Here is a 16,034-nt window from a genome sequence, read left to right as displayed (position 1 = left end):
ATTATTATTATTTTCCAAACCACGTGTGTAGAAAAACACACGTGGTTTAGAAAATAATAATGAGCTGCCAATAAACAGCGACGACAACACTACAGTACAGTAAGTAGTGGCAAGCTGCACTTGTATATTATATTCTGAAGAAGTGGACCGATCAAGTCTCTGAAAGAGTCAACAAATCATGCCACTGCTCCACCGGGGAAGTCCGGGTTTTTATCATGATTTGCACACATTTAGACATGTGACTCACATGTGGGACCTTGTGGGATCGTAGAGCAAACAGAAAGTGCCCTAATGTGCGACAGCATGTTTCTCTGTGTTCAATAATCGACCAATTGTTGCAAAATCACTGCTAGCCAGACCCACAGGCACGCCGCTGAATTTATGTGGCAGGCTTACCAGCCAGACGTCCCTGAACCACTTTTTGTTTTCTCTCTGGTCATTTTCTATGACCCGTGATGTAAGGTTATAGTTGCTGACAGTGTTAAATTCTGGTTGTAATAGGAATAATTGATGACTGGCTATTTATGGGGATGAAACCAGTCTGGCGAGACAAGGTCAGAGATGGGATTTACAGATATGTGTAGAGTTAGAGTGAGAATAACAGACCGCTTTGCCAAGGAAAAGGGAACAGAGGGGAGGATGTATGATGCTTACATATAGTTTGAGCAGGGTGCATGTGCTCAGAACATCACAGAGTGATATTTCTGGAGTTAAACGCTAACCTGATAGTGCTCTCACACACACACACCCCTACACAATTCCATTGCTTTCATCTGAGCATGCTGCAGTGTATTTTCATCAGCGCTGAAGACTTGCTGTATAGCTGGAGGTGCAAGTATGTCATCTGTTTTAATCAGGAGCACTGACACTTCAATTTGGATGCATTAATGCCTTTGTAGCCGTATAATTAGCGAGAAACTGTTTTTGCAAAGCAGGTTATTCAGCAGCGACTGCACAGGCAACTGCTAATCTAATATGATGCTGTGCATGGGCATTACCTGTTTGAGGAAGGGGGAGGAGAAATAATCATGGGAGGGTTTGGGAGAGAGGTTAAGAGGACAACAGCTACTCAAACGCTTTTCTTGAGCGGTCGGATGATGTGATAAATTCAAAGATGCGTGCAGCTGCATATTTCATGGTAACTCACTAAGCTGCACTCAGCGCCCTTATGCAGACGTTTCAAACAAATCCCATGGATTAGGAGGAGGTAAGTATTAGCACCTGCAACAGTTGGATAGAGACTCCTGGCAATCTCCAAGGTTGCCAAAGTAAAGGGGTTGGCTGGTGTGTGTTGTGACATTGACACTGCAGTCGCGGCTGAAATCCAAGTGCATGCAGAGGGCGTTAACATGGGACTCAATGCAGGATGTGCTCCAACACATACAGGATTTCCTCTCATTGTTTCCTAATGGTAAAGAACAAGTCTCCTGTGGTGTTGACTGTGGAGCTGAAACAGCTACTGGTACATGGGTTCCCATTTACAATCACTGGACTCATGGTGCGTCTGTGATCAATCAGGGCAGTGGTGCTGCATTAGCCTGTATTATAGGACAACAGGATGCCATTACCTTCACAGCAAGTGCCTGGCATTATAAAGCCTCCACTGAGTCCATTCCTGCTCTTTATACAGCAACAAGTCTGTTGACGGTGAGGGTAATTGACATTCATAGGCTAGATCATTTTGTTTTTCAAAATCAGAACATATTTAAAGCCAATCCTTAATGGACAGAAGGTTTGCTAAGCAGTCACAGAGTGTTCCAGTCACACTGCAGGACGGTGCAGATGATGGTTTAATCCAAGTGATTGCACACGTGGGAGATTTTCTCATGACAAAGGGGGTCTCCCACTGGCCATTCAATCTCGGAGGAAACTCGATCACAAGTTGGGCATATTAAAGAAAAACAAATGAGACTTGAATGAGGCTTTTCGCGCAAAAACACACGGGTTAATTGCGTTGGCGGGAGATGGGATGAATACCAGGGGGGTTTCATATAGGTGGTGGCGTGGATGGATCACCCACCACGCCGTGCCTCCTCGAGCAAACCCCTCATCATCACTGCAGAATGAGACTCGTTACAAGGCGACGTTTCCCTGAGCGACACGAGGAGTCTGTAGAGGCAAGGGGGCATCGTCCGCTGCCCCGCTGCGCACCTCCGGCGGGAGAACTGCTGCTCACGCAATAAATAACGCACAGACAACTCGAAGCCAACGCATCCCCACGTGCAAACAAAACGCAGTGTTTATAGAATCGTCTGTATTGGTCTCAGCCCCCCCCCTCCCTTCCGACCGGTGTGTGGTTCATTCCAGCCCCTCGGTATCCTCCGTGCGTTGTGGGTTTCTGCTCCCATCACCGCGCCTCCGTCACTGGCAGAGCAGCGATGGAGAGGTGATCTTCTGGTGCAGGACATGCTTCGCTTCCAGCCGTTACCGGGGTGAGTTCATTCCGGATGATGAGACGAACGAGTTAAATTAGCAGACGAGACATAGCTGGGGGGGGGGGGGGGGGTTCTTCTTCTTCTGTAGATTGGGATTTTAAAAGTGAAGACTTGTGTTTCTTAGATGCTGTGCAACAATTGTCTCGGATGATTCTCTTCTGTAACCAATGGCTATAAAGCAGACAGGAACCCTCGTGGGACAAGGGAGCGCCATGGGGAACCATAAATATTAAAATGGTAAAGTTATTATTCTGAGGAGAAACTCTTTTTTGAATTTCAACAAATAAAGCATGCGTGCATGCGGTTTTGTTTTTTAAATGAGTGAAAGTCGAATGGTTTGAATATCATACATAACATGTTGCACCAAACCCCAGATAAAGTTAAATACACCGCTGAACCACTCCTTTTAATCTTTTTTTTTTTTGCGTTATGCTGCCTTATGATTTTAATATCAGCCAATTTAGAGGTCACATTCCAACCGTCAGCCTCATGAAAAAAAGAAAAAACAAACAAAAAAAAACTCTTGGAGAAAATTGTGTTGCAAATGAGCAAACACCTGTTTCACAATGGGGAGTTTTTACAGAATAGAATGCCACTCACTCTCTTGCTGTTTTAATCAGGAGGCTGTGACAGTGGGTTTGGATACAACGGTGAAATGGAATTAAGATGTCAAAGCCCCTGTTTTTCACCTGATTCTGCCTCTGGTAACCTTCAGTGCTTTCTTGGAAATCGTCTTTATCAGCAGGCTCTTTGCATGGGAGAGGATGTGGGTGGGGGCCGGGGGTATCAAAAATTTGTAACAGAAGAAGGTGAAGATAAGGAAAATATTCATCGCTCTTGCAAATTACTCTTTTTTTTCCGCTTCAGAAGAATAAATAATTTGAACAAAGAAAACTCATTTTCAAAACATGCAAAACACATTCATTTCAGTTTGTGGCCACCCGTGAAATAGTGAAACTGAATTTCTGAGGCATCTGGTGCAGCGTGGCTTATTTTTTTAGTTTAGAGTTTAGTTACTTAATTCTTTTTGAAAAATATGATGTAATTCATGTGGCCTGGAAGCATCTCTTCTGTCAGGAACAGGAATACTGTTCTCTGTTAGAGCTGTCATCGTCACCTTCGTCACCTCAAAGACATTCAGATACAGTAGTTGACATCACCATCTGCCCCATGTTTAATTTCCAACAGGTGACTGAAAGCCCCTCAAGGTTCTTGAGTTAACCAACTGACACTTGCAAGTCTCAACAAAGCAACTGACCAGAATTGACACTTTACTTATTAAAAACCCCCTCTGAATTATAGGGTTGGGTACGGAAATCCATTGGCACCGGTTCCTACATGGGCGGTGCACACCAAACCAAACCACAACACAGATTTCGGTGCCTCATTTCTGTTCCTGAACTATTTACTGAAATAGTTACCCTCGTTAACATTACAATTAACTTTGGTAGCAACCAGTGTTGGGGTAGTTACTCAAAAAAAGTAATGTATTAAAAATTACAAGTTACTTAAAAAAATAATGCCTTACTTTACTTAATTACTCACTGCTGAAATTAAGTCGTAACACTACTAGTTACATGACTTTTGCATTACTGCGTAACATGGCCTGAGATGTAACTTAAAGCTGCTGTCGGTAGGATTGAGAGAAGTGTGGACTCCTGCTCCCACCCCCTCCCTCTCCGCTACACTTCGGTTCCTCCTCCACAGCTCCTACCAGCCCTCCGTGCCTCCCTTGCAGGCTACCATGGCAACCGAAGCCAGGCAAGGTATGTAACATGACGTTCCCACCGGTAAGAAGCTAACCTGAAGCTAACACGGACGACTGTCCACATTGATAGGCTCTAAGACGTTTAGTTATCGTTGCCTCACATTATTACCTGTGACCTTTTGTGAAAACAACATCGTCAGTGATTTTGAATGTGGGCTACCGTAAATCAGTTTATATAAGCTTGTGTACGTACCTAGCGTTAGCTAGCACGTTAGCTAGCACGTTAGCTACGAAAGTGTTACATGGTAGGCCTGTAAATGAACAGCTTTATCTTCACATACATCATTTGTTGCTTTGCAAAATGACTGACGCTTTCATCTATATTTTATAACATTATTAGAGCTTTGAGACTGGTACACTGGACTCCGATGAGGAAGTGAGCGCGGCTGCTTCGACGAGCAGTCGAGCGAGGAGAAGAGGGAGTCGCATACGACTGGGAGCGAAAGACACAGATGATCTTCATGTGATAAGCTAGTTGGTCCTTGCCACTTGCCTGCACTGGTTTCATCCCAAGATGGTTTAGCTTCAGACTGTGCTATATGTAAATACTGTGCAATATTTTTTTTTCATTTCATTTATTTATTTCAAAGTTATATTTTAATATTTATGCAACTTCAGTATTTGCTTTGCAATAAAGTGTGTTTTGAAAGTGATTGGTTTCTCATTGCATAAATATATAACAATGTGAAGATTACTTACTACTATCAATATACCTTTTGAATCAGTTCAAGGCATTACAAATATATTTATTTGGGGTAATCAGATTCACTGGTTCAGTACTACTGAAGCAGTAGCTCAAAGAAAGGCATAAAAAAGTACACAATGATGTAATATTGACAAGCTTTATTTTGTACATGATAAAATACAGTAGTTGTGTTGAATATTCCTTCCTCAGCTGTTCCCCCAGCAAAGTCAGCATCTGTAGAGAAAAGCAACATGAATAGCAACACATACTTAGCATTTAGCATAGCACGGGATGCTACGTTGGTGATCAAATAGTGAAGCTCACTAAACAGTCCGACACAGATGGGGGAGCATTTGGTCGCGAGAGCACAGACAATGACACAAACATCTGGAAAACTCTCAAAACAGATTAGACCGCTTGGACACAAACATATTTTCCGCTATTATGCTACAAACACTGCTAACCACTAGCCGTAGCACTGTGGGCCTAGCAACTAGCAGCCTGATCAGAACTAGCAGCCTGATTACAACAGGACAGTAGCACACAGTCACAAGTGCGACAATAGCATGGAAAATAAAAGATAAATGAAACAGAGATAATTACCGGTCAAGCAGAACGCATCGTTTGTGAACCCTGTCGGTGTCGTTGCTTCTGTGGAGCCGCTCTGATGTTTACCTCTGCTCGATCTGTTTCCTTCTTTTTAGCTCGTTTTTTTTGTTTCGTTTTCTTTGTCGTATATGCAGTTTCTGGCAAAGGAGCCGGGCAGTTTTTTCGATGCTTGGCGTTTCTCTGCCGCTGTGCTTTTAAACTAACTCCGCTTCTGCTGCAAGCTCCTCGTTGCGAAGATGTGAGCGTGGTCGTGAAGGAGCGAGTGAGGCTGTGCACTGGGACTGCAGCGCTGCGTCGCTCGTACTCGGATGACTGACAGAGCGAGAGACGCCCCCTGGCTGTGATTGGACATTTTTGCTTGGGCGTGGTGGATTCTGCCAAATGGCATTAAAGGCAGTAAAGGGTGCTGAGTGACCCAGAGTCTGTCACAGACGATCTATCTCACATATTACTACCAGCATATAGCGACAGTTTCAGCAAATATGAAAAAAAGTTATTTTTTGCAAATCCTACCGATAGTAGCTTTAAATGAAACTGTACAATATAAAGTTAAACCTTACATCTGCCCAAATCAGCACAAATACCTGTTCTAATACGGAGGACAGGCACAAGATATCTTTATGCCCTTTAATACAACAAAGCCGTCAGCAAAGTTGGGAAAATCAGCCCAAACAGCACTTCACAGAAAAATGTGTTGAGACTTGTGAACAAGGCTACAGCATTGGCAGCACGCTATGCATGATTCAAAATAAAATTCTGATTCGTGATATGCTCGCAGCAGTGGACAGTTGTTTCTGGCCTTGGCACGTTTTTGTTTTCTTATTGTCCTTTCGTGCAACAAATTCAAAGTATAGTGCATTTCCCCCCCCTAAAAAGACGTCCTGGACCACTCTGCCATTTTTGAGCCGTCAGTGCCAACAGTGTTGCCAGCTTAGGGACTTTGTCGCTATATTTAGCGGGTATTCAGACCCCTCTAGCGCCTGATTTTCAAAAAAGCGACTAGTGACAAATCTAGCGACTTTTTCTGGTGTTATCTGAGACTTTTGGAGACTCTGACGTGAAAGCACGTATAGTTCTTATTCTTTCTCAATGAGCAGCAGGGGCTGCCGTGGGCCCCTCCCCCGTCCCAAAGCACTCACAGACGGCCAAGTCCTCGCCGGGCGCGGCACAGCAGTCACTCCCAGCTGCAGTCAGAGCAGGAGATGACGTTCACACCTCCGCGTCCAGACTGCAAATGATTGCGCGAAGGTGCCGCTGGCTGATCCGGCCCTGGTTTACAGTCAGGGTGGGATGGAACTGTAAAATTTTCTTTGTCTAAAATAAATCACTGTACTAAAATAAATCACTGCATTTATTGTGACATAAAAAAATACAAGAATTGACAGAAGAAAGTAATTTGTAGTTCTAAACATATTTGGGGTGTTTTTTTTACCCACTTTTGTCTCTCCCACGACGTTCTTCCTCTTTCCTACAGCTTCCATTACAAGTACAGGCACATGGCCAATTATGCAAATTAGGTGATGCCGTCATTTAGCAACTTCGAGCGACTTTTAGGACAGCCAATAGCTACTCTCCTTACTGAGGAGTTGCCAGTAAGATAACTGTTTGATTAGTAACTGTAATATGATTACTGACGCTACAACATGTTGCGTCACAGAGGGCAGAAAACCACAAAAAAAAGCCATTCCTATCGTCGACTGTCAATTTGTTCTTTTTTTAATCAGAAAAGTAATCGATCTGGCACTGTTTGGGTACTCTAAATGTGTTCATGTGTTGTATGTATGTGTTCATATACATATTACTGTTAGCATCTCTTAGCGTGTCTTCCTCTTTCCTCCTCTCACACATACATATATACAGTACTGTACATTTGTATTGTATTTTTCTGCATTGTGTCTGTCTTTCCCACAGAGTGAATGGCAGCCGCCGTTTCAGACACCTGGCCTGTGATGTTAACAGAGAAAATGTAGGATTGCTTTGCTGAATGCTGCACGTTTGATTGCCTGTTCCCCCCACGACGGTTGTCCAATTTCAAGGCTATTAGGCTTGTAATAATCACAGGGAGAAGAGAGAGCAGAGGGCCTGTCTCTGTGCCTTGTTGGACCCTTTGATTAGAGGTTATAGTTGGTGATGCTTAGAGACTGTGTCACATGTTACTTAAATACAGCGGCTGACATGGACATCGTATTTGACTCGTTTTGTTGTTAACCGTCGGGACTCATCGATTGAGCCCAGTGATTGATAACGAGCAGATCAATCTGACACAACCCACTGGGTGCAAAAACATACATGAATAAATAATTTCATGTGGAAATCCCGCTGTATTTTTCTGTTGATTTTCCAGCAGAAAAATCAACGTGTCATTGTGAATTCAAACATTTGATTGATTTAGTCATCTGGTAGAATGATGCTTCACTAACAAGCAAAAAGTAATGTCATTAGGGGCCAAACAGCTACAAGAATATGATCCTTTTGAGTTAAACTTCCAAAACATGATGCATGAAATAATTAATTCCCCCAGTGATGCTGCTAAAAATGAGGCTTCTATGATTCAGATGCTGTCTTAATTATCATAACAATGTATTCTGTGCTTTTGCATATTTTTCATTTCAAGTTTTTAGTTAATGTGGCAGCTGGAATCATATGATAGATGATGATGCCACTTGCCACTACTGCTATACAGCAGTGGTAATATGTAAAGATCAACCCCAAACCTTAAAACATCCAGTTGACAAACTTTGGAAGAGAGGGATTTGAGATTTATTTTATCTGCACTGTTGGACGTTGTGAACTTTGGAACTTGCTGAGCCTCTTTGGTGAATGTATCGACAGAGCTGGCGTGTCAAATCTTCTCTCTTCTGAGTCTGAAACTGTGACAATCCAGTGTAATACACATCTCTCCAACAGACTCGCCAAATGAAAGTAAATAGATGCCGCTCCTCGTAACCACTTGAAATGATCTAACTCAACAACGGTGAACAGGGGGATCTCTTGATTGGATATGAAATGAGATATCCCAAAATGAGTGGATAACAAAGACTCCACTTAAAACAGTTATGTTTTCGTAGTGTATGCCTGACTTTGATGGAAATCGAAGAACAGCAGTGGGATGATGAAACTGAATATTTATGGTCTTCTCCAGACCCAGAGATGTCCCAGCGTGCCGCTGAGCCTTTTTAACAGCAGATGAAATTGCACTTGAAAGTTGTGGGCGGGTTGCTTGACAGCTGAAACAAGAAACTCAAGTGCTCTTTACTATTGTGAGCAAATCACTAAACTACCTCTCTTGTGAATGACACTGTGATGTACAGTACACTAGCGCATTTGCACTAGCACAGTAAAAGACACTATTTTCTGCACGAATTACATCAATAACCTTGAGCATATATCATTGAATTCCATAACTTTGTATAAATACAAAGGGTTTTGTCTGGAAAATGGTACATATAACAGTCACATTAAGATAATGCCATTCTTCTCTGTCTCCCTTCTGCAGAATGCATCAACTTGTCTGCAGAAACTGTCTCTGAATGGTCTTGGCCCTTGGCTGCGGGGCAGTGAGCTGCTACCATGACTTACCCCAACACCAGCATACTGACAGCCAACTTCAGTGGAACTTTAGACAGCCATGACTCTGGCGGAAACATTTACCGGCCCTTCTCAGTTTTCAGTGTTCTCACTCTTACGTTACTGGCGATGCTGGTGGTAGCCACCTTTGTCTGGAACTTGCTGGTGCTGGCGACCATCCTCAGGGTGAAGACGTTCCACCGAGTCCCCCACAACCTTGTGGCTTCAATGGCCATCTCCGACGTGATGGTGGCTGCCCTGGTCATGCCTCTCAGTCTCGTCCATGAGCTGAATGGCCGGCTGTGGAAACTGGGTCGCGTGCTGTGCCAGGTGTGGATCTCCTTTGACGTACTCTGCTGCACAGCCAGCATCTGGAATGTGACGGCCATCGCACTGGACCGCTACTGGTCCATCACCAGGCACCTGGAGTATACACTGAAGACTCGCAAAAAGATTTCCAATGTGATGATTGCGCTCACATGGCTGCTGTCCTCCATCATCTCCCTGTCGCCTCTCTTCGGCTGGGGGGAGACCTACTCAGAGGGGATGAAGTGCCAGGTGAGCCAGGAGCCGTCCTACACGATCTTCTCCACCTTCGGGGCATTTTACCTCCCTCTTTGTGTGGTGCTGTTCGTTTATTGGAAGATCTACAAGGCTGCCAAATTTCGGATTGGCTCCCGCAAAGGCAACACAATCACACCCATGGCTGAGGTGATTATTCATTTTCGTTTAGTTTTTTTTAAATCCTTTAAAGAAAATCTCTAGTAACCACCTATTCTTGTGATTCACAATATCATTATCCTCCCCCTCCTATGCAAAACATTTCTCCTCCTGTAACTGGCTGATACACCTGACCCACGAACATGACAATTATTCTTCATTTTGGATGATGAGCTGTTCAGCATTAATCAGAGAAACACAAGCATCTGATCTATGAGTATAGGGACGAATTATTCAACCCACCCTGCTCATCACTACCAGTTTGTTGCTGTGCGTAGGCAGAAGGTTGAATGCTATAAATATACACCTCCAGCATCTTTATTGGGCCACTGCACCTTCCTGGCTTTGATACTTCTCTAATAAGCAGACATGAACGTCTAGCTCTATTCTGCAAGCATTGACAATCCTTTGTTCGGGAAAAATTTCACTGTGAAAATTGAGGTTGCACCCACTTTTCACCTGCCTTGATGGTGGGAAATGTAATTTGAGAACCCTCCCAAAACAAATTAATGATAGTGATTAAACCACTTTTAGACATCTTCAAGCAGACAGTTTTTCTTTCACCTGTGAAAGGCTGCTTATGAAAAATCACTCAGAGTCTGAACATCCTGAGAACCTGGCAAACGTCCACAGAAGGAAGAAGGGCTTTCGTTTTCTTTAAGTAATGCATATACTTTGAAGTTCCCCCCAAATTCTCAAGACACCTCTTAGTCATGCAAGTGTCACATCCATCGGTCTAAATTAGGAGAACAAGATCAAGGGGGACCAACTGACAGATGAATTTTCCCTGTCTTTTATTGCTTTAAGAAGAATTACTTTTGAACCATTGTGCTGAATGGGTGCCATTTGTGTCCCCAGGGCATTACATGCAAGATATTCATGTATAATATGTTTTATTATGAAGCAACGTGTCTTGCACACCTGTCACTGCTAAACTTGTGTGAACATAGTAGGGTTTTTTTGTCATAAATATTAATTATCTGAACATGACCAATAAAATATGAAGTTTAATTTGGAAGAATTAGCAAAGGACAACCCATTCGGCGAATTACCCTTTTCTGTCAAGTTACATTACACAGGCAATCACTTTTGTTACTAAAGCAATTAAATGGAATATGTTTTATTAGTAATGTTGTTTCCCACAGACATATCTGCAGCTTTTGGTTGTATTATGTGTCTCATTACCCAGCCAAAGTATATTCTCATCATTTCCCAGCATACTTTGAATTGACGTTGCGAGCCCCGCACAGTGTCTGCAGTGATGTGATTGGTGGCGTCAACATTCAAATTAATAAACCTCCTGCACTCATTCAACAATCAACCCCTGCTCAAAGACATGAAGACATATACACATGCACACTCATGCCACACTGGACAGTTATGATGCTTGGACTCTGGGCCTAGTTACACAAATCAGATCATTTCAAAAAAATGGCTCATGTCACTGCAAATGTGAAAACTGTCAAGAGGCTGATGCATTATCTCCTATCTCTATGTTTTAGATACACTAAAACTACAAACTACACCTTTCCCGACTGATTTAATTGACCTAGAACATATTAAGTACACTTGTCTTTCTTGTTCACAGGTCCAGTGTGTTTGGAGGAGAATGGAATATAATATTCATAATTTTATTTTTTCTATTTGTGTACAACCAACTAAGACTAAGAATAGTTTTGTATTAGGAATTAGAAAAAATATTGGTATCAGATATTTTTTACTCCTTAATGTCATTATTGGCCTTGGCCTCCAAAAATCTATATCAGTCGCACTCTAAGAAACAGAAATAATGACCAGAGATGGTGTTTTACCTGTGTGTTGGTACATCGACTCTAAAGAAGACACCATGTTTTAGAAGATTATCAGGTGGAAGAGGATAAGATATCTCCACAGGTTTAGCTTTAAGGCGTTAAAGGTGAGTCCCCGTTTCTTAGGTCGAAGGCACATCATAACCTCAGTGATCCGCTGTGTGAAGGACGATTTGACGTTAAGTGCCCATTTTAGCTACTGGACCATTCAAGTGTTGAGTGTTGAGGTGTCTGAAACCACCCGATGAATTTGAAAACTTCCCAACAGCACTATGCTGTCCCGCACTGAATTTCATCCTGGTGCAGCTTCTTGTTTTAATACTGAGCACAACACAAGAGTATTCGTCTGCATGCTTTATTTCTGGCACATTCAGAGATGTAAAAAAAAAAAGAGGAAAATCTTAGAAGAGCATACTGACATGGGCGACTGCAACAGATAAATGAAACATTAAATCAGCCCTGATCTGTGCTAGGACACAAACAAGAGAAAAGAAATACAGCAGTCAGAACACACTTGTGTTCAGCAGCCTATAATCCATCTCTTGTTGAGCAGCCACAATATTTTCACTTCAGTGACTGATTTTCTTTGGCCTATATTATTGAACATGTTTATTATACGTTTATATTTTTTCTAATCACAGAGCCAACCAGGTTTGACAGATGCATCAATAGAGTAACTGATTTATTCTCCGATCGGCTGCTTCCCAGGTGAAGGCGGAAACACAGCAGCCCCAGATGGTGTTCACTGTGCGCCACGCCACCGTGACCTTCCAGACGGACGGTGACACGTGGCGTGAGCAGAAGGAGAAAAAGGCTGCGCTGATGGTCGGCATTTTGATTGGTGTGTTTGTGCTCTGTTGGATTCCCTTCTTCATCACCGAGCTCATCGTGCCGCTGTGCTCCTGTGACATCCCGCCCATCTGGAAGAGCATCTTCCTGTGGCTGGGCTACTCCAACTCCTTCTTCAACCCACTCATATACACCGCCTTTAACAAGAACTACAACAATGCTCTGAGGAACCTCTTCTCCCGACAGCGCTGAGACATTCAGCACACTCAGCGGACACACTACACCAGCATGCACTCTACAGTGTTACTCCTCCAGACAGAAAAGGATTGATAATGGGAATGAATGATACCCATAAACTGTGTCTGAAGAAAAAACTGTCATTTTTATCTAGGCGGTGTTTTGTTTATTACCATGCGTAGGTAACCTCACAGCTGGACTGAAATGACTGTCTGAGGATGTTGTAGCTACGAAGAGAATAACAAATTGCTTGTGTTGTGGCAGGAGTAGATACAACGTCGTCTATGTTGGTTTTCTCTCTGTCGTTTCAGGCTTATTAGGGAGAAAAGCATGTTAACTCCCTCATAAACAGTTTCATCATCGTATGTGAAGCTGCTGGGAATCATTTTAAAGTAGAAGAAAATATTTTAGAACTGAACAAAAATTAACCTAACATATAATAAACTAAGAACAAGCTGTGGACTCTCCTATTCCCTGCACTAATTGCAAACCTTGACTGAAAGTTTTCACCCCCATAGAATCAGTGAGTGAGCCTTATATCATTTTGTTTCATACATTAAGTCTCAAGCATGAGGAATGGTTCCTCAGCAAATAGTTGTTTTATATGTAAGTGAGTTCCAGTTGCATAGCAACATCAAAGTTTTTTGCCCAAATCTCTTAAAATATAAAATTTCTGAATTTGAAAGGCAGAAGAGGCCGCTGTGCAACTGTTCAAACCAACTATCATTGCTTTCCAGTGAAAAATTTGGTGAATCTGAATGCTTCAGCTAACTGAAGGATTACGTCTACTGATTACCTCTGCCACCGGAGTTATTTTTTTGTTGTTTGTCTGCAGGATTATGCAAAAACTACTGATCATATTGCTGCATGTTTGAATTTAAGGGGACTGTTGGGCCTTGGCGCAGGTAAGTGACATTCTAGTTGTATAAGAAAATCCTGTGGCTGGCCGCGGCTGTGGTGATAGAGCATGGTGGCCACTGTGCCCAGGGTTGGTGGTTTGGTCCCTGACTCCCCCAATCCAAGAGTGTCTTAGGTAGGGAACCCGGTGTAGAAGAAACAAGCAACAAAAAATTGTTCAAGTTATTGATCCTATCCCAAATCATTTAACAAGATTAATGCTGTGTCTCGAAAGTGACACTTCAGTCAGTGCACTGTGAGGTCAGTATACACACTGGCATAGTGCATGAATTCCAACAGGGTAGTGTTTTCCCAAATTCAACACAACCGTTGTGCACTCACAGGATATGACGGCCGCAAAATGTTACCAATTGTCACCACGGCCAAAATATCTGCTGGCTGCTTTATTCACTTAAAAATGAATGTTTAAGTTTCTGTATTTCATTTTTTTTCACTAACCACAATACATGTGAGTGCACAGACTGAATTATCCAATTCCAGACGCAACAATAATTTCATCATGTGACGTTGGTTATTAGTCTATAACAATTTCAACTTTAAATGTAGCAAAGTAAAATAGTCAACGCTATAAAAAGGTGAATGTAACTCGTTCATTTCTCCCACTGCATTTTGGGTACAACATCGGCTGCACTGCAAGTTGCCATACCTGACAGTAAACCAACCGACCAACATTGCCATCACTAAAGCCCTGCACAAAAAAAAACATGCGATTATCTGAAAAAAAAAAAGGTTTAGCCATGCGTTTGACGTAGCTCATGGAATTTGATGCTTTACAGATGCATCAAGATTTTCCAATTCAGGCTTAATGAATAATCAACCTGCATATTGTCTTTACCTAACTTCAGCCTCTTTCTTTAATTTGTACTTTTACATGATGTTTAACTGTATGTTGATATTTTTGAGTTTGCCATGTATAGTACAGGAAGAGATTGCCTCAATAATTGGAAAATTAATAATTGAGACTCAGCTGCTGAAAAGAGTAATGTATCACAATGAAGGAAAATGAAAAGAAAATTAAGGCCACTTTTTGTAATGGTTGTTTGAATATTAGCAATATTTTGTGGTTAATAATGAAAAGCATGGAATATAGACAGAAACAATAATTATTGTTACCTCACTCTGTCAGAAATGGTTAAAACAATTGACTTGGCCCCTCTATTGTGTATTTATCGCATGACTTGCTGTTTGACAAGAGCCATTGTGCAGGATTGACTTATTTAATGACTTCTTACTGCTCTATAACTTGCCCAAGGATAGTGTATTATTCACCCTTCAACCGTCTTACAGTAGGTTTTGTTCAATGTGACGACCCATCTCAGGAAATGTAAAGTGTTGAAAAAATGTGCTGTTTACCCTTGTTTCCATTTTTTTTTAAATGTTCAAAAGAGTTATAAATGTGGACCATCACGTTCACCAGAGGCACTCAGAAATTCACACTTGTATTTAAACTTGAGAAACAAAATAACAGTTGTGGAATCTAGAATGGTCCATCGTGTGTAACCGTGTCTGTTGTTTTTTTTTCAGTGTGTGCATTCTTTCTTCCACATAATCCTTGGATGATAAAAGATGAAAATAAATGAGCTCTTAATTTTTGATGCACGGCGTCAAGCTTGACACTTTGACAAGACAGCTTATGAAAGTAACATGTATTGAGGATTAGCCAGCAGGCATACTGCTAGATATTGGGTGACGGTCGGCTACAGTCAGACATAGACACTTTTACAAACACACAAGCCTGCATGCAGGCTAGAGAGGGGTGAAGAGAGAATTTCGGGGAGAGCATTTTAGTTTTAATAAGTATTCATTTTTATGATTTCCCAGCTCTCCGGGAACCATCACCTTACCGTGGTGGAGGGGTTTGTGTGTCCCTATGAACCTGAGGGCTGTGTTGTCTGGAGCCTAGTGCTCCTGGTAGGGTTTCCCATGGCAGAGTGGTCTCAGGCGAGGGGCCAGACTAAGTATGGTTCAACAAAGACACCATGGACAGCAGAGGAAGAGGAAAAGGGACCCAGCCCGGAGGAAGCCCGGGGCCCCCGTCTGGAGCTAGGCCCAGGCGGCGGGCTCGTCGGCGAGCGCCTAGTGGCCGGGTTTGCCACGGAGCCCGGCCGGGCACAGCCCGAAAAAGCTACGTGGCACCTACCTCCTCTCCATCCTGTGGGCCCACCACTCATAGGAAGAACCGCTGGTGTCGGGTGCGCTGCCACACGGGTGGCAGTGGAGGTCGGGGACCTCGACGAACCGGACCTGGGCTGCAGAAGCTGGCTCTGGGGACGTGGAACGTCACATCTCTGTGGGGGAAGGAGCCGGAGCTTGTGCGGGAGGTGGAGCGCTACCAGTTGGATCTCGTGGGGCTTACCTCTACGCACAGTTTCGGTTCTGGAACTGTACTCCTGGATAGGGGTTGGACTCTTTTTTTCTCTGGAGTTGCCCAGGGGGAGAGGCGACGGGCGGGTGTGGGGATACTCACAAACCCCCGGCTGAGCGCCGCTGTGTTGGAG

At 43.0% G+C, this 16,034-nt stretch overlaps 1 protein-coding gene across 1 annotated transcript; it reads left to right on the top strand.

Moving 5' to 3' along the window:
* The first annotated feature begins 2,309 nt into the window (after window positions 1-2,309).
* htr5ab (5-hydroxytryptamine (serotonin) receptor 5A, genome duplicate b) lies at window positions 2,310-15,131 on the top strand. Its single transcript, XM_035619810.2, has 3 exons — window positions 2,310-2,432; window positions 8,994-9,775; window positions 12,301-15,131. Exons 2-3 carry the CDS (start codon window positions 9,068-9,070, stop codon window positions 12,631-12,633), a joined length of 1,041 nt encoding a protein of 346 aa, XP_035475703.1. The 5' UTR covers window positions 2,310-2,432; window positions 8,994-9,067; the 3' UTR covers window positions 12,634-15,131.
* Window positions 15,132-16,034: the final 903 nt, after the last annotated feature.

This window comes from Scophthalmus maximus, chromosome 21 (assembly GCF_022379125.1).
Source record: "Scophthalmus maximus strain ysfricsl-2021 chromosome 21, ASM2237912v1, whole genome shotgun sequence".
In the NCBI taxonomy this organism is placed as follows: Eukaryota; Metazoa; Chordata; class Actinopteri; order Pleuronectiformes; family Scophthalmidae; genus Scophthalmus; species Scophthalmus maximus.
This window is presented reverse-complemented; position numbering and strand designations above follow the sequence as displayed.